The sequence below is a fragment of the Cyprinodon variegatus genome, unplaced genomic scaffold, assembly GCF_000732505.1.
Source record: "Cyprinodon variegatus isolate N-32 unplaced genomic scaffold, C_variegatus-1.0 Scaffold960, whole genome shotgun sequence".
NCBI classification, from domain to species: domain Eukaryota; kingdom Metazoa; phylum Chordata; class Actinopteri; order Cyprinodontiformes; family Cyprinodontidae; genus Cyprinodon; species Cyprinodon variegatus.
Window position 1 is genome coordinate 77121 of NW_015151413.1, and position 22942 is coordinate 100062.

Sequence of the window (22942 nt, forward strand, 5' to 3'; positions counted from 1 at the left end):
GACCGGGTCCTTGGAGGATGCAGCCTCTGAAATCGAACACAGTGAAAATAAGGAGGCCAGAAGAGTTTGGCTGTGGGTTCAAACGGGTCCAGCATTCTCCAGCTTTCACTGCTGTTCACTCTGTCGCCTAGCAACCATGACAGTTGACAGACAAAGCAGGAAAAGAGTGGATGCCATTCTTCCGATCCGGACAGACCGCGGCGCTGCGCTACGTAATCGGTAGATGAATCTGGCGTTCAGAGGACGCAGCCCCTGAATTCGAACTTGGCGTAAGCAATGTTTCCGCGGGTCATTACTAATCATTAAAAATCATTAAAATATTCTTTTTTAAATAAGGTCTGACATTAACAGGGTTCTTGCAAATCAAGAACCCTGGTAATGTCTTAAATCAGTCTTTCATAGGTTTTAAAATTGTTACCACATCATAAATAGGATTGTATTTTGTAATCCATATCAAACAATAAAATAATTGACAATATTTTTCTTAGATTTACTGAACTGCTCGCTGTAACCATTATCGGTTCCTTCTCGATAGCGCTACCGTATAAAAACGATGTTGCAGTCGGACCTTGGGATGATGCGCCAGTAACTTTTTATCTGGAGAAGATGGGGAAGTTTTAAATAGGCAATCCAAGAGTTTTCTGCATTTCTAAAACCACTGCCAGGGAATGTAGATGAGGCACGACGCGAATCAAGGCAGTGGAGTCACATGTGTGAAGCGGGAAACTCAAAGCATCAAACTGAAGTAATGGAGAAACAGCGTGTTTTTCTCCGTTCTGTTCCACGCTTGTCTCTGCTACGCCTCCACATTCATCTCTCACATCAACAACAGCACCAGTAGAACCACATCTCCGGATAATGTTTGATGGTAGGCCGACTAAGAAAGCGAAGGGATTGAGTACGGAAAAAAACAAGTTTGTTAATTCAGTTCAGAAGTTCTTAAACATATATCTGTTATTTGTGTTTCTTCCTATTTGGAAAGTTGTTAAAAATTGGAAACATATCAACTGGGCCAGAAAATAAACATCTGGTGTAAATTTGTCACTTCCAGGTTTTTCTTGTGTTTATTGTCAAAGTGGTCGTAAATTTTTATTTTAAGTGGCATTAAAAAGACTTAAAAGTCTTAAACTTTCCTTATGCTGCAGGAACCCTGATTGAAATGGATTGAATGTCATTATCATGGCTTTTAAAATGCTTTATTTAAAAAAAAATACAATTCTAAAAATGATTTCGCCAGATATATTATCGCAATATATTTGCGCAGAACTGCTTCTGGTTGATCGTAAAGCCGTATGTTTAGAGAAAAAAGCTCAAGGTGGAGAAAAAGTTAGAGAATCGGAAAATGCAAATTTTACCAAAAATGAGAAAACGAGGAATTCCAGACATGGCTGCAGCCTGTCAACGGTACAGATAACAGAATCAGAAATACTTCAATAATCCCAGAGGGAAATTACTTTTGTTACACGCTCCAGTTACAGTTTTAGATAATATATACACACATCTAACTACACAATATAATAAAGATAAAAAGAGAAAATATATACACATATAGCTCTTCCGTGTGTGTGTATATATAAATAAATGAGAGTCATGGATACTTGTTGATGGCATTAAAATTATTTCTAAGAGCATTAAAAAGCATTAAATAAGAGTTAATCATTCCTGTATAAACCCTGGTTTTAACTCCTCCCTGCCTGTAGGTGGCGCTCTCAGACATATGGTGCCAGATGTGCTAGTGCTAATCAAACAGTTGATCAGAAAACAGAAGAAAAGAGGCTTCCTCTGCCTCTGAGCTCCTCTGCTTCCTTCAATCGACTCCAACGTTCTAAAAATCCAGATTTTCTCTCAAAAAGAAGACGTCGTTTCTCAGCTTCTTCTCACACAACTTCAACCTACTGTGCAGAATCCTGTTGGCATGGTAGCACTAAAAAAATATTTCTATGTTTTGAACCCGTCAGCATTTATAAAATGTATTTATATTCTAAGGACTTTAATTCTTCATTATAGACCCGCTGTGGATGAATTAGTTTAGAGAAATTAACCATGTAGAAAAGTTTACGCTGATGTTTCTATCAAACATGGCTGATTAGCACCGCGGCTAATCATGAGGCTAACGATGAGCTGTCTGTATGAAGGAGGGAACCACGGCTCCGTTAGCGCTCCGCTAGCTTCCGTCCTCTGCTGCTTTTTAAAGAGCAGAAAACAGGTGAATCTAACCCGGACTTGTTTCTGAAGGTCACCTTCCTGTGCTCCACCATCCTGAACTTTGAGGGCCTGCGGACGCGCTCGCCTGAGGCGCTCAGCATGGACACGGCGCTGTTTGAGCTGCTGAAGCGCTGCCAGCAGACCTGCTCCTACGCCTCCCAGTTCAGCAGCACAGTTTCTCCTCTGGAGCTGCAGCTTCTCCACAGACTGGTGGGTTGTTCTCCTTCAGCAGGCCACGCCCCTTCCTCCTTCGCCGCCTGAAAACGGTCCCTTTCTGTTTGTCCTGCGTCTCCGCAGGGTCCGACGGTGGACCTGCCCATCGGAACCCCCGATTGGCTGAGCTGTGCCCAGAGGCAGCTGGAGGAGGAGCTGAGTGTGGAGCGGAGGAAGCAGGAGGAGCGGGAGCAGCAGCTGGAGGCCTGCGGAGAGACGCTGCAGCTGCTGATCGACTCCATCAAGACCATCCTCTCCAACCACAACCGCCAGCTGGCCGACGTCAAGCATCTGCTGAAAGCCATGGCCAAGGTAGCCGCTGTGGACGCGACCTTTGAACTCACTCCTTCACTGGAGGGAGACGGAAAGCTGTAGAACTTCTTCAGGGCCAACCTGTTTTTAGCTTAAAGCTTAAATGGCTTTCCTGTTTTCCAGGATGAGGAAGCGGCGCTGGCAGACGGAGAGGAGGTGGCGTACGAAGGCAGCGTCCGCCACTACCTGCTGGAGTACAAAGCCTGGCAGGACAACGTCCAGCTGGTGTTGTTCACGGTGGTCCAGGCCAGTGGGCAGCACCGCAGCCAGGAGCAGCTGGACCTGCTGGAGGAGATCCCCGCTACCCTGAAGGAGCTGCACGCCCAGAGCCAGAGGTAGAACCCTGCTCCGCTCCTCAGCCGCCTGCTCCCAGGCCACCCGCCTCTGACCCACGTCTCTCTGTCCCTCGCAGCGTTTATAACGGCCTGGTGGGCTTCGCCTCCCCGCTGGTGACGGACCGAGAGGCCGAGTGCTCCAGCCCCGTGTCTTCAGCTCAGACCAGCTTCGCTGCAGGTATGAAGCAGCCACACAGCAGCTTTATGCAGGAGGAAGCTCACATCAACTGGACTCTGCTTCTTCTGATGGTTCAGACCCTCTGATTGGACGCATTAATCTCCAAGCAGATTCTATTCAGTTTATTTCTATAGCTCCAATTCACATCATGTCATCTCAGGTCACTTTCCAGTTCACCAGATCATCCAGTCAGATTGATTCAAAGTTTTCTATCTAAGGAAAACCAGCTGATTGCATCGACTCATTGACTCTTCAGCAATCCCTCACACTAAGCATGCTTGTAGCGACAGTGGAGAGGAAAAACTCCCTTTGAACAGGAAGAAACCTCCAGCAGAACCAGGCTCAGTGTGAGCGGCCATCTGCTGAGGCCCACTGGGGTTCAAGGAGACAGAAGCAGACATAGAAAAAGAAGCATAGATACAAAAGGCAACTGTCAACCAGCTCCACAGGCGGCCCCGTCCAGGAAACACACAGCCAGGCAGACGAGCTCCGAGCCAGCTCCCATGTCAGAGGATGAAGAGAGCACATCCAGTTAGTCACAGTCAGAGAAACAGGACTACACTGGAAAACAGGCCAAGCTCCAGCATCTAGAAACAAAGGTGTTGATGGCAGCAGCACAGCTGATATTTCTCTCCAGGATGGAGTCACAGCCAAACAGGAACAGACCAGATGAAGCTACTATGAGAAAAAGCAGAGAGAGCAGAATGTTAGAGATTGAACTAACAGATTCTGCAGAGTGGGAGAATAGAGATAGAATGAAGCAGAATGATGAAAAAGGGGTCCCTATGTCCTCCAGCAGTCTAAGCCTATAGCAGCAGAACTATAGAGATAGATCAGGATAACCTGAGCCACTCTAACTAGAAGCTTTATCAGAAAGGAGATGATTGGTCTGAGCAGTTGCGGCTCCTGTTCTGCTTTGCTTTGAGTTCCGATGTTCTTCCTTAGTTCTGAGGAGCTCAGGTTTAGGTCGGGTTTAGTTCCTAAAGCTCTGTGTTTGGTTTCAGCCGTCCGATGCAGTGCAGCCAAGACGCAGCAGGACTCGATGTCCCAGAATGCACGCAGAGTGCTGCCTCGTAACCTGGGAACGCCCACGGACACCCCGCCCAGCAACCTGCTGATGAGCAGCAAAGGCCTCAACCCGAGTCCAAAGAGGGCCGTACGGGACCCCAAAACAGGCCGAGGTACCAACCGCCGCTCTGCTGCCCGTAGCTCCGCCTCCTCTGAGAGGTTCTGAAACGCCTCCTATCTGTGTTGCAGCTGTGCAGGAGAGGAACTCGTATGCGGTGAGCGTGTGGAAGAGAGTGAAAGCCAAGCTGGAGGGCAGAGACATCGATCCCAGCAGGAGGATGAGCGTCACTGAGCAGGTGGGATCTACGAGTTAAACCAGGCTTAACTCCAGGTTTTAGACTAAAGCCCTGAACACACCCAATACCACTGAGATAGAGCCCAGGTCTGTTTTAGTCAGACAAAGCAGCAATTCAGCAGCAATTTCATGGGTCTGACAGGAAGAGAGACGAGGTTATAGAGTAAAACAAATCCGATTTGGAGGAAAATAAAACATAAAATCTGTTAATCTCACGGAGAAAGAGTCAGTTTGGGTCACACATCGCGTTTATAGTTAGCAGGACAGACTGGAGCAAAAACATTAAAATAGAAACTTTCCCCATGATGGGAGTTCAGGAGGATAGAAACGGATAAAGTAGAGATCCTCCAGAATCAGGAGGAGCAGACAGAGCAGGATCTCTCTCACCTCTTTAGGAAAGATAAACTTCCCAGATCTCTCTGAGAATCACCTCTCTGTCACCATGGAAACCGTCCCACAGAGTTTAATGCTGCGATTTGCTTTTCTTTAGACGTAGATCTCATTATGTTTCTAATAGATAAACATTCTCTATCTGTTCTGGTTCTAGATGCTAAACAGACTCGTTATGTAGAGCGTTGGTTCATAGAATGCACAGGTGGATTTTTTTTATTTCTTTTATTAATAACTTTTAATTATCTGTCCAAGTTAAATGTGAAAAACAGTTTCAATGTGTGTAAAGCACAGAGATGGAAGGAAAACCTCATCCTGCCTAGTGGGAGCCTCTCTATACGCAGTCAGTGGGACATGGAGAGAAAATGATCGCAGATTAAAGGAAAAGTGTTCAGCGATTAATAATCAATCGATCATTATTTATACCTACACAACATTCGCTATGATTTAATGAATTTAGCATTAATCAGTAAAAAAATAAATTTTCGTCGTGATCACTGAGTCTGGGAGCGGCCATTTTTGCCCAAATATAGTAGCCCCTCCCTCCTGCCATCTTCCAGCAGTGACGTCACGGTGCGGTAAGCCTAGCGCCATTCTCCCCGCTTTCCAAGCTAAATCAATGGGAACTACTAGACACATCTGCAATCAACAACAATTATTGAAGATTTCCAGAGGACTTCACCATTGAAATTCACCAGAGCTATAGTGAAACTGACAATGCCCACGTGCATGGCAGCTGGATGCTGGAATACATCGGGTAAAAGTGAAATAAAGAGTTATTCCACCTCTGAAGTCTGGTTTATGCTCAGAAACCAGGTTGTCTGTGTGCGTCCTTCTGCAGACACTCTGCTGAACCTCTCCCATATTGTAGGTGACTGCAGACAGGAGGCCTCTGATTAGTCAATTCTACATCCGCTTTACGCTATGAGTATTTGCTATTTGGTACCTAATGGCAGAAACTCTGGACACTATCACTTTGCAGGACGCTAGTTTGTAGCTCTGTGCGACGGTCTGTTGGTTTGCACCTGAAGCCAAAACATGCGGCGCCACGGTCAGTCTTTGGGGAACACTCACGGGGGAACTGTGTGTCGTCCGGCGTTGGATGAGGGGTTGTAGACGGTGAACAAGCTCGTCAAACTGACACACGGACACCCACAGTCCTAGCTAGTTCCTGATTGGCCCTCTGGCGTTGTGGCGTGGAATAACAGCGCACAGACCATGCTTCAAAATTGACAAACACCAGATACAGCACTGGGACTTGATCGACAGCCGTTACCGCACCGTGACAATGTCACTAACCAGTAGGTGGCAGTAGTGTTCTTTGACAAACATGGATGCCTCCAGTAAAGCACATTCACATAAAATGACTCTGAATTAAAAACACTGATCATTTATTGAACAGGATGGAATCATTTCAGATTTAAAGAACTTTAAGAAGTTTGGATTCTGAATATGAGCGACTTTTCCTTTAAAGAGTCGTACCAGCCGGTGTGTTCAGGCGTTAAAACGCTGCGGAGGAAGCTGACCTCATCCTGTGCTTTCAGGTGGACTTCGTCATCAGAGAGGCTACCAACATGGACAACCTGGCCCAGCTGTACGAGGGCTGGACGGCCTGGGTGTGAGCACCATGCTACTTCCTGTCTATGGTCCAGCCAAGGCTTGGAGATCCACCAGAGTCCTCAGGGACTGGGGAGTCGGAACAGCAGCACCGGGCCACCCGAGGGGGAGGAAAATGGGAGGCGGAGCCTTCGCCGCCCTCCTTAGCACCCGGGCATCCAAACCGGGGCAGCGGCCTCGCGGCATCGCTGCACCACATTCCCCTGCAACCACCGGCGTTCAGGCTAACGCAACGCTTAGTGAGCCTGCTGACCCCCCCCGCCTTTCAGGGGCGAGGGCGGGCAAAACACCGCCGCCAGGGGGGAGGGGGTGAGGAGGGGAAAGGCCTCCTAACCCTCCTCTTGGAAACACCTTCCCTCCACCTGCAGAGCTCACTCTACCTTGTTTCCCATAAACGCTTCCAGCGGAGGTTTCTCTGAGGGCGGGGGTGCAGCAGCAGGGGGGGACCTGACCGGGGTCAGCCTCACACGGACGGGGGCATCTCTTCTTTCTCTGCTCTTCTTCCTCAGAGACACGGGGCCCCTTAGGGGGCCTGTGGGGGTGGGACCTCCCCCCCACGGCTGAGGGGAGAACCACTAATCAAACTGTTGCGGGGCGGCGTGGCGCCCGGGTCAGACGGAGTCCTTTTCTCCACTCAGCGTCGTTTTGTGGATTAAACTCAAACATCTTTGGTGTCGACTGTTTGTTTTTTTTGGTGATCTGCTGATGGAAGCAGGTAGAGACTTCTTCTTCGTTGGTTATTTTCCTTCGGTCTGTGCTGCGCTCTCTAACTTCCTGTAGGAATCCACTTCCCTCTTTTTTGAATCTTTCCTGTTTTACCTTTTTATTCGGAAACATTTGGTTTGTGGTGACGGTGAAAAGTGTCTATTCTTAAACCTTTTATTGAATTCTGTTGAATGCCAAATAAACGTAGAAGTGAAATAAAAGGTGTTTGTCTCTGCTGGACGTCTGTCAGACCAAACTGCTTCATTAATTAATCTGCAGCCGAGGATTCACATCCAGGCAACCGACAGGAAATGAAGTCCCTGCTGATCCACAGCCGTAATCTTGTGTAAACTGTGGAGCTGCGAGCAGCCGGACCCCTGAGGGTCGATGGAGGTTAATGATTACAGGAGCTGTGCTTGTTTCTAGATCAGCCTGCAGATCCTCAGACAGACGGACGGACGGACGGCGGCTCACAGGAACCATGTCTGCGCAGCGCGTCTGTGTCTCAGACTTTGAGGAGGAAGCCAGGCGGGTTCTTCCTAAAGCCGTGTACGACTACTACCGCTCAGGAGCCGACGGCCAGAGCACGCTGGCCGACAATGTGGCCGCCTTCAACAGGTAACTGCAGCCGGAGGGCAAAGGTGGAGCGAGACGCAGCGGCAGCCGCTCACCGTTAGATCTTTAACCCGTTACAGCTGCGCTGATCTCAGGGAATCCTACGTTCTCAAAATGCTGGGAAATAAAAATGACCCAGCTGTCCGTCAGAATCCAGAGGAAACAGTTTTTTTTACTTTCTGGTCCGTTAACCAGAAAGACCAGAAGAACGGCGGCTCCAGTTGCCGGGTTTGACAAAGAACCAGGAGAGAAAAAATCACTAAATGAGAAATCGGTTTATTTCAATAATTAAAAAAGAAAAACAACTTTATTGATCTCACATTTACCTCTGCATTTAACCCTTTATAGGGCACTTATATTTTTTTGTTTATAAACCGAAATAGAATTGTTTATTAGGCTAATTAACTTTCTAACTTTCTCTATTTTTGAAGTTTTCAATTAGCTTTTTACCCTTTTTTCTTTCTTTTTTCCCAGGTTAATTTCCAGCAGGTAATCTATCATTCAGTGACTCATCTAATTGGTCAAATGCTAAAATCAGATGTAGAGCCATGTAGAAGCATCTTTGCTGAATGGATGGATATAGATCTTGTGCTTCTAGACCTCACTGAGGGACGAGGGGAGGACTTTGTATTTGTAAGGGGAACATAAGTGATTAAAAATGCTAACTTGCCCTATGAAGGCTTAACCCCGCCCCCTTGTGGTGGCTGTGGGAGTGGCTAATATTTCTGCTGAATCTGGTTTGTTGCATAGAGGAGCTTCAGTTAACCAGAACATCCATGTGGAGGAGCGGGGCGGGGGGGGTTAGTGGTGGCTCCGCCTCTTTAAATGCTTTAGTTCAGGAAATCCAGTTTATCCCACAGATCCTCGTTTCAGTAAATCTTTATTCCCGTAACCGGAATAAAGCTTCAAGTTTGGAAACATTTTCCACTTTAGTTCTGATTCATCACTGGTCCAAGATGGCTGAATCCAGTTCAATCTATTTCAATAGCTCCAATTCACAACCTGTCCTCTGACACTACAGAACCAACCCAGTCTTTCCCGCTCATTGACTCTTCAGCAATCCCTCACACTAAGCATGCTTGTAGCGACAGTGGAGAGGAAAAACTCCCTTTGAACAGGAAGAAACCTCCAGCAGAACCAGGCTCAGTGTGAGCGGCCATCTGCTGAGGCCCACTGGGGTTCAAGGAGACAGAAGCAGACATAGAAAAAGAAGCATAGATACAAAAGGCAACTGTCAACCAGCTCCACAGGCGGCCCCGTCCAGGAAACACACAGCCAGGCAGACGAGCTCCGAGCCAGCTCCCATGTCAGAGGATGAAGAGAGCACATCCAGTTAGTCACAGTCAGAGAAACAGGACTACACTGGAAAACAGGCCTATTGTGGATGAATCCCAGTTTGTTAGTTTAGTTTCGTCTTCCTCTGGTTGTTGCCGTTGAGTTCAGGCTGCAGGAGCCCAGTTTATAGCAGTTCTACCTCACAGCATAAGGTCCCCGGTTCAATTCCCAGCCTGGGGTCTGTTCTTATTCTTCTGATGCTTTCTCTCCTATTTCTTTGTGTTTTTTCATTCTGTTCCTTCTGTTGTTCTGAAACCAGTCCGCTTTTTCTGTTTCCACTAATTTACCTGTTAATCTTTGTCTGTTTCTCTGAACGGCAAATGTTTCAGCTTTGGTCTCCATTTTGTTGCATTGTGCTTTCCACCAGCTATTAATCATTTTACTAGGTGTCTATATAATAAATGATAAGCAAAGGTTCTTCAGTGCATCATTTCTGGATTTTTCTCAAAAAAAGCAATAAGCTAAATATGGAAACAAGGAAAATTTTGATTTAACATTTGCAGCTTTTCTCGTTTTTTGGTGGAACTTTATAAACAACAGATGGTGCACCACAAAAAAAAATGAGTAAACATTTCTTAAAAGTGTATTTACCCTTAATTTGAGATGATCCACCGATGGAATGAGCATTTTATCGTTCAAATAAAATGATCAGATATTATGCACTTGAAATAAAAGACTGCATTTTTTTTTCTTTTAAGTTTATTTTATTCCATTGACAGTCTCTCACTTTCCTCGTGAATTGAAGAAAAAGGTGAGGTGTTTAGATGTAAATGTTTATCAGGGGGTGCATGCTGTGTGTTCAGGTGGCATCTGGTGCCGCGCGTGCTGAGGGACGTTTCCGTGGTGGACCTGTCCGTCTCTGTGCTCGGTCAGAGGCTCAGCATGCCGCTCTGCGTCGGATCCACCGCCATGCAGAGGATGGCTCATCCTGCAGGAGAGACCGCCACCGCTAGAGGTCAGCGCACTGACTCAGCCTGCTCCATGCGGTCAGGAGGGGGACAGACGGGTCAACAGGCCCATGGGGGGGTTGACTCTGACCATTAACAATACAGGCAGAAGTCGTTTTTCAGAAAATATTTGATAAAAATATATATATCTGCATTAGGTATATCTAATATGTTTTCTTTAAATAAGCCCGCCCCACCCAACATAAAATGGTTTGACGAGAACAACAGCGAGCTGCAACTTTTAAAGTTGGTTTTGCTGCAAACTAAGAGTATCAGGTGTCCAGAAGTCTGGAGCGCAGAGAAAAATAAAGAGAAAGGGGGGGATGACACCAAAGGAGGATTTTATGATAAAATCTTATAAATGAACTGAGGATGAGGAACAGGAACAGTTCCAGGAACGGAACAGCAGCAGAACGATGCCCAATCAGAGCCAGGGAAGAACAAGCTGGGGAAGATTGTCAGTCATTCCAGAAAAGTTTAAAAACATCCACTCTAGTCTAGGACAAACTCTGCATCTAAAAAGCTTCACCCACATTTGATCATTTGTCTTCCCAGCATGCAAAGCAGTAGGGACGGGAATGATGCTGAGTTCCTGGGCCACCTCCAGCATAGAGGAAGTGATGTCAGCGATGACATCAGCACCAGGCAGCGGGGGGGTCCTGTGGATGCAGCTGTACATCTACAAGGACCGGGAGCTCACGCTGTCCTTGGTGCGCCGCGCCGAGGAGGCCGGATACAAGGCGGTCTTTGTTACCGTGGATACGCCCTACCTGGGGAAGAGGCTGGATGACGTGCGCAACCGTTTCAAAATGCCCCCACATTTAAGGTAGGAACCAAAACCTGGAGGCTGAGGAGGTTCTGCTGGGATCATCAGAACCAAAGTGTGACCCGGTTTTGTCTGTCTGCTCCCAGGATGTCCAACTTCTCCTCTTCCTCCCTCTCCTTCTCTGAGGACGACTACGGTAACGACAGCGGCTTGGCGGTTTATGTGGCTAACGCAATAGAGCCGGCGCTCAGCTGGGATGACATCAGCTGGCTGAAGAAGCACACGCGCCTCCCTGTGGTCGTTAAAGGCATTCTGAACGGTACCGGCACCGTTAGCCTAGAGCAGCGTTTAAACCCTGGTCCTGAAGGCACCCTGCTCTGCATGTTCTGGATGTTTCTGAGCTTCAGCAAACCTGATCCAGATGATTGCAGTTCAGCAAAAACTGATAATCTATCAACTGATAACAGGTGTGTGGAAGCTGGGAAACATCTAGAACATGAGAGCAGGGTGCCTGGAAAATCGCCCTGAAAATCACGCAGTGTACGGCGGGTTTAAGAGGAGCAGATTTGAACCAGTCTGAGAAATCATGGAGGAACGGCTCAGAGAGGTCAAAGGTCATCCAGCCCAGAAGCTCCAGGTAGATTTTAAAGGTAAACAATTGGCCAGAAAAATGATAAAGCTTCCCTGAGAAGTCAGACGTTTACTTTTCCACCAAATGATTTAACCTCAAAATCCCGTTTTAAAGCATTTATATCTAATAACTCAGAACGCATGAAAATTCCAGCAGTAAAATGTTTACCAATTTAGATGTTAGACATCGCTGGAAAGATTAGATTCTCCTCAATCCACCAAGTTCATTTTATGGACACAGCGAGCAGCAAAGCAAAGCAGCATGTCCAAATGTAGCCTGACCAAGCAAGCAGGGATTTATTACTGCTGATTTCAGAAATCAGAGAATTAAAAAAAAACATGTTTGAACTGATACAGCTTAGGTGTTTTACTCACCCAATATTCATGTATATCAGAAAATAGAAGCTGTTAGCTTTCAAATGACGTATCATGAATGTAATTTGGGCTTCCAGTTCACCAGTCATTTTCTGTTCCATTTGGATTTACAGAATAGGCGAGTTTCGCTGCAATGAGGTGGATATTAAGAGGTAAAAAATAAAACCATGGTTCCTCATCTTTAGTCCCCGGCATTCAGAGTCCAGCTCTGCCGTGATTGGTTCATGCTTCTGTCAGTCAGACCTCAGCTCCTCCCTGCAGAGATTCAATGAAGCCCAGCAGCCCAACCCAGAGCATAACAGAGCCACCTCCATGTTTCTGCTTTTCTTTATAAGCACTCTGGTTATACAAGGACCAGAACTTAAAAAAATGTGTGGGGATCCAGTTCTGGTTCCTGGTGGTTCTGGAGAACCAGGCTGCTTAATGGAAGTGAAGGTAGGATAAAGATTGTTAATGAATAAAATATATATGGAAGAAGATATATGCGAACGATGCGCACTTCCAGGTCATGTGACTGCGCTGGTCGGGTGGCTAATGTTCCGCCTCTAACGCAGGAGAGCCGGGGTTCAAATCCTGGAGTGAGTTTTGTAACTCTGGAGGTAAATGTGACAGGTTTTTAATTTTTTCGGGAAAAAATAAAAAATAAATAAATAAATTGGGTCGCATTAGAAAAAATAGGATCTGTGTCGTTCAGATCGCCATGAAAAGATCAGATCCAGGTCGCATATCGGCAAAAAAAATGGGATTTAGGTCACTTCATTCCTGTGAGTCTAATATAAGTTTCTCACATAACAGAAGTTTTCTTGGTAGAGCTTCTGCATGTCCCTTAGATTAATGCCAAAGACAGTTTGTATAAAGAAAATAAACCTTTTTTAACAAAGTTTTGATGAAGGAAAAGGACCAAATCCATTTTGGAGCAAAGCTGTAGAGAAAATGTGGAAAAGGTGAAATCCTTTCCAGACCTACAGCACGCCGCCGCCATCTTGGTTCCACTCAGGAGAAAATGAAGCTTCACTGGTTTCACTGCTTGTTAAAGGTTAACATCTCCTGGAACCACTGGAGTGGTCCTGGTCTGCATAATGGGAACCAGTAACTGACCATGAGCTGTCTGCAGGTCAGGACGCCGTCCAGGCGGTGAACTACGGGGTCAGCGGCATCCTGGTGTCCAACCACGGAGCTCGGCAGCTGGATGGTGTTCCTGCTACGGTCAGTGGGACTTTGGTTGCTTCCAAACGGTTCCTCTGCATCACTGAGGTTTGAAGGAGCACAGAACCAGAAAACTGGACCCAGAACCAGTCGATGGCGGGGGGCCGCGACCCCTGGACCAGTCGATGGCGGGGGGCCGCGACCCCCGGGACCAGTCGACGGCGGGGCCGCGACCCCTGGACCAGTCGATGGCGGGGCCGCGACCCCTGGACCAGTCGATGGCGGGGCCGCGACCCCTGGACCAGTCGACGGCGGGGCCGTGACCCCCGGGACGTTCCTGCTGCTCCATAACCTGAGTCTACTTGGCCTCTAAAGTGGAATATTTCTTTCATCTGCTTTATTGGTCCAGATCCTCCCTCTGGGGTCAAAGTTCATTAAGGCGTCCAGCGATTAAAACTTTTGCTGGTTTCTCAGATTCAGATCCAGGGAGACGCTGACGCCTCTCTGTCTGCAGCTGGACGTGTTGGAGGAGGTGGTGATGGCCGTGGGGGGGCGCTGTGACGTCTACATGGACGGAGGAGTGAGGAGGGGGACGGACGTCCTCAAGGCGTTGGCTCTGGGAGCTAAGGCCGTCTTCATCGGCCGCCCCGTGCTGTGGGGGCTGGCCTGCCAGGTAACCCCCCCCCACCCAACCAGGGACGGTTGTTCTTGGATCAGAACCTGCAGACGGATCCTAATGACTTCCTGTCCTCCTCCAGGGAGAGGACGGCGTCATCGAGCTGCTGGAGCTTCTGAAGGAGGAGCTCCGCCTGGCGCTGGCTCTATCAGGTAACGCGTGGTGAGCGAGGTTCTGATGGTCCAAACATCCTTCCTCTGGACGGACGCCATGTTGGACGTCTGCTTCACCTCAGCTCCTCATACCGTCGCCTTGTTGAAGTTTCCACATCTCTAACTTTAGATCATCTGATCTCACAGTATCAGAGACATTCAGGCAGCGATGTGCAACTTTTAGCCACCAGGGGGAGCTACACCTGTAACCTTCAGGGCTAGCTCCCCCTGAAGGCCACCAGCAGCACTGCAGCATCTCTAAATCATTGATGGTTCTAGTTTACTGCAGCAGGAAGCCACGCCCACATGGAGGCGGCTGACCGCTGCTCTGGTCACGCCCCGTCATATACCTCAGTGTTTGTGGCGTCTTTGAATACGGTGTGAATACCTTTCCCTCCATGCTACTTTATGCTAACGTTGGCTGACCCGCTGTGTGCAGGTTGTCGGTCTGTCGCCGAGGTGAGCCGGTCCCTGGTGAGGAGAGCCGACTGCACCTCACGGATGTGAGGAGGCCTCAGCAGGACTCCTGATGACATCACCAGTTTGGGGCGTAACGAGGCGTCGATGACACGATAAACGATGCAAAACTAAAACATTCATCATTTGATCTGATAATTAAGAGAAGCTGTTTTTGATTGAAATAAAATGATCCAATCATGTTTGTTTTGGCTTTTTTTGGGAATTAATTTCAGTAACTGATGCAGTGTCGAGCATTTTAGGTGGCAGGTTGGAAAAAGGACGCCTGATGGAGACGCAGACAGCGTCACATGATGACGATCAAATCTACTGATATAAACAAACCTGAAAAACTATGAACTAGATCAAGTTTTTTTATTTTATTTTTCCATTTATTTGAAAAAAACAATTGAACAAATAAACCTGATATAAGCGAATGTAGATGTGAGTTATCAGCTGCAGGAAACAGATTATGCTGTAACTGATGGAAGTCTTTAAAGGAAAAGTCGCTCATATTCAGAATCCAAACTTCTGAAAGTTCTTTAAATCTGAAATGATTCCATCCTGTTCAATAAATGATCAGTGTTTTTAATTCAGAGTAATTTTCATGTGAATGTGCTTTACTGGAGGCATCCATGTTTGTCAAAGAACACTACTGCCACCTACTGGTTAGTGACATTGTCACGGTGCGGAATCGGCTGTTGATCAAGTCCCAGTGCTGTATCTGGTGTTTGTCACAACGCGCTATTATCCAAGTCATCTTGAAAACATTCTTCTTCCAAATGTTGGCTACATATTACGGGTTTTTTCTCTGGCCAGAAGTTCGATGGCAAATCCTCCCTCTTCAAGTTGGCGATCCAACGACCAACCCGTCCGTGGAGGATCAGGAATCAGAAAGGTGGAAGAACTCTTTTTTTCACTTTTACCCGATGTATTCCAGCATCCAGCTGCCATGCACGTGGGCATTGTCAGTTTCACTATAGCTCTGGTGAATTTCAATGGTGGGGGCTATTATTATTATTTATATTTGGGCAAAGATGGCCGCTCCCAGACTTAAATTTTTTTCACTGGTTAATTCTAAATTCATTAAATTACTGCGAACGCATCAGTTTTAGGTATAAATAATGATCCATTGTTTATTCCTGCTGATCGGACTTTTCCTGGAGACGCAGTTTGTTACCTGGATGGTTAGTTGGCCCGTCACTAGGGCAACGCTCTATGGAGGCGGAGCTACGTGCCTCATGGAGCAAAAATCTAAATCTTTGAAAAGCTTTTAAATTCATAAATAGTATTTTTGGTTAAAAACTTAAAAGAAAAAATATATCAGGAGGGGAAAATGCATTAGCTCTATCGCCCCCTAGTGTCTGTGTTCCTCCCTGCTGCCAGCAGTCACATGGATCAGAACCTTGATTGAAAATGTTTCTGGAAAAAACATTTAATTTCTCTTTGGGATTAATAAAGTATTTTTTTTTACAAACGTTAAACTAAAACAAGGATTTTTGCAGTTTTTATTCCAGAAGATTAGATTTTATTCTGATCCAAATGATCAACGGACCAGAACCACCGGAGGAACCTTCTGAACCGGGTTTGTTCTCCGCAGCATCAGAGTCCTGCTGCGGTTCTGTAGCTCCAGAGGGACGGCGCTGCTGCAGCGCCATGAGGCGGACATGTTTTATGGTCCATCTGCGGCCCGCCTCCGTCCAGCAGAACCAACGTTCTCACTCCAAATAAAACCAGTTTGCTCCGTCCGACCGTGACGGATTAAAACCTGTGGGGGATGGGGGGGGAACCCACGCCGCTGGGGCTGCAGATGTTGGAGTCGAAGGAGCTGGGCGTCATTCCCAGCATGGCATCGCCGTGCGGCGTCTCCCCACTCAGAAAGTCGTCTTCGTCGTCCTTCAGGCCCTGAAACAGAAGCGAGGAGCCGGAGATCAGAGATGATCTGAGGGAGCAGAGAGAACCGGAGGAACCGTGGAGAACAGGAAGGTCTCCTCTCTCACCTGCTGGGCCGTTCTAGCTGGAAGCAGACTGGTTTCTGCTACTTCATCCCAGACCTGATAGAGCGGCTCAATCAGCTGACCCGACCTGCAACACACCAGAACCACAGGAGCTGAAGGAGGCGGATCTATGAAGGACCTGTGAACCTGGGGGGGGCTGGTACCGTCTGAGCAGGTAGGGGTCGAAGGGGAAGAAGCTGTCCAGAGGGTTGGTGATGGCGGTGACCCCGTCTCCTCCTGCTGAGCTGCGGACCACCGGCAGAACCTGCCTGTTGTTCCGCTCGATGATGGTGTAGCAGAAAACCACCTGGTACTTCCTGGAGTTAAACCACAGCGTTACCGTTAGCAACGGGGGTCATGGGGCTCTTTGGATCTTCTACAGTGAATCTTAGTAGCGGCTAAAAATTATACAAGGCAGAGGTCTTCAAACAGAGGGCCAGCGACCCCTAGGGGGTCCACAGAGGTACTGCATGGGGGTCGCAGAAGTTTTGCTTGATTCAACTTTTTTTTATATTCCCTCCTGCCATTTTTTTCCACTAATTGAAATGTCTTTAAATCCACATTAACATGAATCCAACAGACTGTAGTAAACAGATAAATGGAGGCAGAAGATGTCTTTCAGTCATCAATGCTCACATTCAGGAGCTCTTTGAAGCTGGGCACCGTTTCATTCACAACACCTGTCCCATCAACCAGGAATCAGAAATACTTTAATAATCCCAGGGAGGGATTACTTTGTGGATTTAAAGACATTTCAATTAGTGGGAAAAATAGCAGGGGGGGAAATAAAAAAAAAAAACTAATCAACCAAACCTTTCCCCATGCAGTACCTCTGTGGACCCCTAGGGGTCACTGACCCCCTGTTGAAGACCTCCGATCTACAGAAAAAAATGTTTTATTTATATGAATTGTTTTATGTTTTTCCTTATTTTAAAAGAATCAAAATAAGTTTTTGGTTATTTAAAATGGCAACAGATTACTTTAGGCAGATGTTTAATAAAAATATATATTTTTAAATTTGTAAAAATGTTATGTAATATTTTGCGGCCTTAAAGGAGTTTCATTATCTGGACTCTGGGCCAAATGGCTCTTTGATATGAACGGTAGCAGACCTCTGGCTCAGTGGTTAGAGCGGTAAACTTCTGCTCTGAGAAGCTACCTGCTTCGATCCCCACAGCCTCTGGGTCCCTGAGCAAGACCCTAACCCTGAAATCCTACATCCACCGTCTCCGCCCCGCTGCGTTCCAGACCGCCTGCTCAAAGCAAAGCCTTCAGCCTCCGTTGTTCCTCCCGTCCTGCTCAGCTCAGACTTCCTCAGAGCTCCAGGAGAGCAGCGCCATTATTATTATTATTAAACTCATATGAGCAAAACATGCAGAAATGAACGATTAATTTAATGACGCTCTAAAAACCTCCATCAGCATCCTGCATATGTTCAGTTTCTGCCCAAACATTTTATTTTTTTTAACGGGGAAAACTAGGATCATTTAAAACAGTTTTTTATGTTTTTTCTCTGCTTCCAAACTCAGCGTTTCTTCATCCTTTCCTCAACTAAAAAGGTTATTTTGAATAAATTTGATTAAACTTTTAAGCCTCTCTGTATAAAATAAATAATTTGATGGAGATGAGAAATCTGCTTCCTGGTCTGTTGAACCAATAGTTTGCATCCAATCTTTTAAATAAACTCTTCGTTTTTTTATAATTATATAAGAATTATTCTCTAATTTGTAGTAATTACCGATCTGGTGTTACTATATTTTAATTAGACGAACCGGATCTTCTCGATGTTCTTTTTCCTGTTTGGTGCGATTGGAAAAGCGGATCTTGATCCGGCCGGACCGGAGCAGAAATAGCTCGGCTCCGTGTTTTGGCGGTGAAGATCGGAGAAGCGGTACGTGGACGGTGGCGTGCGGAGGAGTAACGGCGGATGTGTTTCTCATTGATTAACATGACAGACTGCTTGACGCAGGTGAGCGGGCTGCTGACGGAGGAGGCGGAGTCTCTGATGCGGATCGATAAAGGGATTTAGATTTTGTAGAAGCCGTTGGTACCTGGTGACGGCGGCGAACATGCTGGTGACAGAGGGCAGGCAGACTTTGAGCGGGTTGAGCTGCGACATGACGACCCGCTCCAGGTTCAGACTCTGCAGATACTCCAGACCTGAGGCAGACACAGAGACTCTGATCAGGTCCTGGTTCTGGTTCTGACCCGCTTCCTGCTGCACGCCGCCTACCTTTCTTCATGTTGCCCTCCAGCATGGCTCTGTGTCTGAAGACCAGCGTGTAGAACGCGGCCTGGCAGGCGGCGTAGAACGGCCCGTGGAGGCTGATGTCACAGACCACCTGCCTGCCGCTGCTGTCCTGCCCGTCGATGTAGGCGTGGATCCAGGTGAGCAGCAGGTCTAGACAGGCCCTGACCGTCCTATAAGACAGCAGGTTTAGACCCAGCTCAGACCCCCACCCCCCCACCCAGAACCAGGCGATGGACTCACAGCACGGGGACAAACTTGGCCCGGGCCAGGAAGCTGCCCAGGTATCCGGCTGCAGCCTGGCGCAGGACGGCGGGCTGAGCTGGGTTCTGCAGGATCTTCCACAGGTGGTCCAGGAAAGCCTCGGCCAGCGCCTGGAACCAGAACAAAACGCACCCTGAGGTCTGGTTCTGGTTACCGGCTGTGGTTCTGTCCCAGTTACCCACCAGTTTGAAGCTGCAGAGGTAGAACATGGAGTACTGGACGTGACTGGAGGCGTGGGTGGGCAGCACCAGCTTATCAAACACGCTCAGCAGATCTCGGTACAGATCTTTGGTCCGATCCGCGTGAAACAAACCTGCAAAACAGCAGAGTTCTGAGGCCCCGCCCACTTCACCGAGGGTTCTGATTGGGCCCAGATCCGTCAACCCGCCGCTAACGGCTCCTTCTGGTTACCGTCAACATGGCAGACGTCTCGGATGTAGGCCAGGAGCACCACCATCAGGCTGTCCAGCCTCTCCGCCACCGGATGGGCCATGGCACCGCCGCCCGGCCGCGGATCCAAAGACATGTCCTCATCCTGGCGGAAACAAACGAACCGTTAAACCCAGAGCCTCAGACTCCGCCCCCCCCAGGTCCATCAGGGTGGCTACCATGTCAAAGAGGCCGTCCTCTGGGAGCTTCTGGGCTGCGTTCTCCTCCTGCTCCTCGATGTCCGCCCGCGACACGCTGACCTGGAACACAGATTAACCTTCAGACGACGTTCATCAGCAAACCGGACAGACGGACAAACCTCAGAGTAAACACAGCCCGGATCCCCAGAGGTTAACTACGGTTTATCTCAGACGAGCGTCACCAAGTGATGCACAATATGACGCATGAAAAATAACAAAGCAGCAACATTTAAACGGAGACGAAATAAACGGGATCATAGGCGGGTTTGAGGGACTGACAGAAGACTGGCAGATGGGGCCAGTAAAAATCTTGGGGGGGCCACTGAAACTAAAAGCCATGATTTCAGGGTCTGAATCCACTATAGTGGTGAACCTGCCTGCAGGAATCAGACTTCAGTAGCGCCTCCTCAGATCTCCATTTATTGTGATTTTAATGATCCGTCGCTGGCTGTGCAGAATGGGAGGAAATGCTAAACTACTGCAGCGCTGCAAACATGATGACCCACATGCATGGCTGAGCGTCTAAAGGTCATTTTCAGAAACTAAACTTCTGAGTTTTGCGATTTTACGCAGCTGAAAGAAACCGATTTTTATGAATCGTTTTGCGTTCTGCTACAGAGACATTGCCTCATTAAATAAACTGTTTTTTTCCCCTGAAGTTGTCTAAGTTCTGCTTAATGCAAGGAACGGTTTTATCTGGAGCAATAATGACCGTCTCTATCGTCACTCATTCACTTCTTGATTTGGGATAAACAGAGAGTTTAATTTGTGAGCCTCAGATGTAGTAAAGATTCTTTGATGGTTCGCTCTATAAAACCTGGAACTAAACGCTATTTCTGACATTTTGAATATAAAAAGCTTCCTGGATGGAAGAGAAACGTCTTCAGACTTGAAATCAAAGTCCAGTGGATTGATTTTAACTTTTTTGGAATGACTGACCTGGATGACTGAGAATCTTCACCAGTATATTCAGACTGGGAATCACGTTTTCCAAGCTTCTGTGTAGAAACTAAAGTTATAAAGTCAGTCAGCCGCCATAATAAACGAGCACTGAATGAAAAAATAACAGAAAATTAAATATTCACCCCTAATGGAAACAAGTACAGGAGATTAGATGAGAGCGTCTGGAACTGGCAGAATAATATCTGCACTGTTTAAAGCTTTAAAGTTCACTATTATGGAGGGATGAAGGCGTCCTGACGCGATCCGATCCAAACGCATGGAGGAGAGAAAGCTGCTAAGCTAAACATCTCAGGTTTGGTTCTGCAGATTATTAATCTGGATCTCCTTTGGATTAATCTGTTCAGGGAAAGGAGGGATGTTCAAAGGGACAGCTAGAGTCCAGTTAGCCTCCAGCTAACCTGCTAAACACCTGTTCATTTAGGTCAGCAGTCTGGCAGTAAGCAGACACCTAAAGCATGAACCTGAGGACCAGAGTTAGCAACTAGCATGAAGCTATAGATTGTTCTAGTTATCGACTGATGTATTGATTATTATTCAGTTAATCTAAAATAAAATTGCTTTAGTAAACGAACATTTCAGTTTCTAATATGCTAATGAGCTGATGGAGGTAAATCCAGCTGTTTAGAAGAATCGTGGGTTTGCAGAAGTTCCTTATTGGAACCTCTGTAGATCGGGTCTAATTCTCCTTCTAGCCCCCCCCTCAGGTAAATGCTCCCCTCTAACACCTGAAGCAGACTCTGAAGGACCTACATCCAGTTTCAGAAGCTTCCCAACGATCAGCTCCAGGACGTCCCGTCGGATGGATGGGATGTAGACCGTTAGCCTCAGCAGGTTGTGGACGTAACACTCCTTCAAAGATCAACACACCAGCGATTAGGAGCAAAGAATCAGCCGTAAGGAGGGAGCAGCTGGAGGAGGCTCCTACCAGGGTTCTGGAGGATTTCTGGATGAAGGGGAAGCTGTCCTGGAGAATGGGCATCAGGAAGCGACTGGTCCTACCAGGATAAGGACAGAAGGTTATGAGGAGAACTCAGAATGCAGCTGGTCAGTGAACCAAAGGAGGAGGAACCTACGAGGGAACGTATCTGATGATGAGCTGCAGCGCCTGGTGACTCTGGGCGAAGCTTCTGGGGAGATCTGCAGGAGAAGAGGAGGTCAGCTGGAGGAGCAGCAGGAGGAGGAAGACAACGCTGTCAGAACTCACCCTCCTCTTCATCGTCTGAATCCGAGATATCCACCCCTCCCTCAGAAACCGTCACTCTCTCTGGAAAACACAGAAACAGTTTGACCTTAAAGGTCACCCACAGCCCCCCCCCCCCACCGCTGGGAGCCGCTTACTGGGCGTGAAGTGGGACACCACCATCTTCAGACAGCTGCACAGATACACGGTCTGTGCCGACACCAGGTTAGCCAGGAAGCCCAGGAACTCGTCCACCACCTCCTGGCTGCGGCCGACCCACGGAAGCCTCTGGAAGGAAAACCAGGAAGGAAGAAACTTCAACCGACACACTTTACTTCCAGGAGTACTTCCACTTCATCATACTTTTATTCTAATGACATTATGAAGTATCGTCGCTCCTATTAGAGCAAAGTGTCTGTTTCCTCTTCCTGCAGTTCAGATGGAATCACAGGAAATCATCACTGGATTCCTGAACGCCTGAAACTGAAGCTTTCTGCTCATTTCCAGATTTCTGGGAGTTTATTCCAGATTATTGGAGCAGAAGAACTAGAAGCTACTTTTCCTGGTTTGGTTCTGATCCAGTAGAGCTGAGAGGTCTGGCTGTCGATCCCCTGGATGTTCTCTACTTTCTTAATTCTAGTGAGGATGCAGGCAGCAGTGTTCTAGATCGGCTGCGGCTCTATGATCTATTTCTAGGCAGACCTGTGGAGACGCCGCTGCAGGAAGCCATTTTTAAACAGTCCTTTAATCCTGCAGATGTTCTTCAGGTGATAGAAGGTTCCAGTGTGTTCTGGTCTCTACTAGACTCTGAGGGTTCAGGTCTGAGTCCAGTGAATTTAATTTAATCAGAGGAGGCCGTGGCTCTCTTACCAGCACGGTGTAAATGAGCTGCTCGTGGTCTTTGGTCAGCAGCGTCATGCAGCTCCGAAACTCCTGCAGCCAGTTGATGATCTGAGCGTCCTGTTGGAGGAGAGGAGACCTGCTGAGGAACCGACTTCAGCCAAAACCACAGATCTACGTTCAGCTCAGACTCTACCTTGATGTCTGGATCAGCCAGCTGATGCTTCAGGAGTTCATAATCACTGCCGTCGCCCTTTGAGCAACAAGACAAACGGTCAGAGGCTCATCTTAGTGCTTTTCTCCTTCATCTACAGTCTGAAAGTCATTTCATCTAATTAAGAACTTTGCTACCAAAAAAGTTAAAATCAATCCTCTGGACTTTGTTTCCAAGTTTGAAGACGTTTC

General features: G+C 47.4%; 3 protein-coding genes across 4 annotated transcripts in view; 2 read left to right on the forward strand and 1 right to left on the reverse strand.

Annotated features, from left to right (window-relative positions):
* Positions 1 to 7043, forward strand: part of smg1 (SMG1 phosphatidylinositol 3-kinase-related kinase) — a 74471-nt gene extending 67428 nt beyond the window's left edge. Inside the window, exons 56-62 of the mRNA XM_015398768.1 lie at positions 2200 to 2415; positions 2503 to 2730; positions 2854 to 3065; positions 3143 to 3243; positions 4248 to 4424; positions 4501 to 4607; positions 6541 to 7043. Coding sequence (XP_015254254.1) covers positions 2200 to 2415; positions 2503 to 2730; positions 2854 to 3065; positions 3143 to 3243; positions 4248 to 4424; positions 4501 to 4607; positions 6541 to 6618 — 1119 coding nt within the window. The 3' untranslated portion in view covers positions 6619 to 7043. The remainder of the gene's footprint in view (positions 1 to 2199; positions 2416 to 2502; positions 2731 to 2853; positions 3066 to 3142; positions 3244 to 4247; positions 4425 to 4500; positions 4608 to 6540) is intronic.
* A 584-nt stretch (positions 7044 to 7627) lies between these two features.
* Positions 7628 to 14631, forward strand: hao1 (hydroxyacid oxidase (glycolate oxidase) 1). 2 transcript variants are annotated; one of them, XM_015398777.1, is made up of 8 exons: positions 7628 to 7936; positions 10072 to 10223; positions 10771 to 11041; positions 11128 to 11300; positions 13101 to 13192; positions 13647 to 13805; positions 13891 to 13960; positions 14400 to 14631. In XM_015398777.1, the coding sequence occupies exons 1-8, from the start codon at positions 7716 to 7718 to the stop codon at positions 14465 to 14467; spliced, it is 1206 nt and encodes a 401-aa protein (XP_015254263.1). In that variant the 5' UTR covers positions 7628 to 7715; the 3' UTR covers positions 14468 to 14631. The 2 variants fall into 2 exon arrangements, 1 of the variants encoding a protein (XP_015254263.1); XR_001481998.1 differs by lacking the exon at positions 14400 to 14631 and having other exon boundaries at positions 13607 to 13805.
* A 1364-nt stretch (positions 14632 to 15995) lies between these two features.
* Positions 15996 to 22942, reverse strand: part of rrn3 (RRN3 homolog, RNA polymerase I transcription factor) — a 9104-nt gene continuing 2157 nt past the window's right edge. Inside the window, exons 2-17 of the mRNA XM_015398773.1 lie at positions 22734 to 22790; positions 22568 to 22657; positions 21856 to 21985; positions 21722 to 21781; positions 21591 to 21654; positions 21443 to 21512; positions 21268 to 21366; positions 19534 to 19614; positions 19337 to 19460; positions 19108 to 19238; positions 18905 to 19035; positions 18647 to 18834; positions 18465 to 18573; positions 16578 to 16730; positions 16417 to 16501; positions 15996 to 16321 (exon numbers count right to left, since the gene is read on the reverse strand). Of these exons, the coding sequence (XP_015254259.1) occupies positions 16178 to 16321; positions 16417 to 16501; positions 16578 to 16730; positions 18465 to 18573; positions 18647 to 18834; positions 18905 to 19035; positions 19108 to 19238; positions 19337 to 19460; positions 19534 to 19614; positions 21268 to 21366; positions 21443 to 21512; positions 21591 to 21654; positions 21722 to 21781; positions 21856 to 21985; positions 22568 to 22657; positions 22734 to 22790 (1716 nt within the window). The 3' untranslated portion in view covers positions 15996 to 16177. The remainder of the gene's footprint in view (positions 16322 to 16416; positions 16502 to 16577; positions 16731 to 18464; positions 18574 to 18646; positions 18835 to 18904; positions 19036 to 19107; positions 19239 to 19336; positions 19461 to 19533; positions 19615 to 21267; positions 21367 to 21442; positions 21513 to 21590; positions 21655 to 21721; positions 21782 to 21855; positions 21986 to 22567; positions 22658 to 22733; positions 22791 to 22942) is intronic.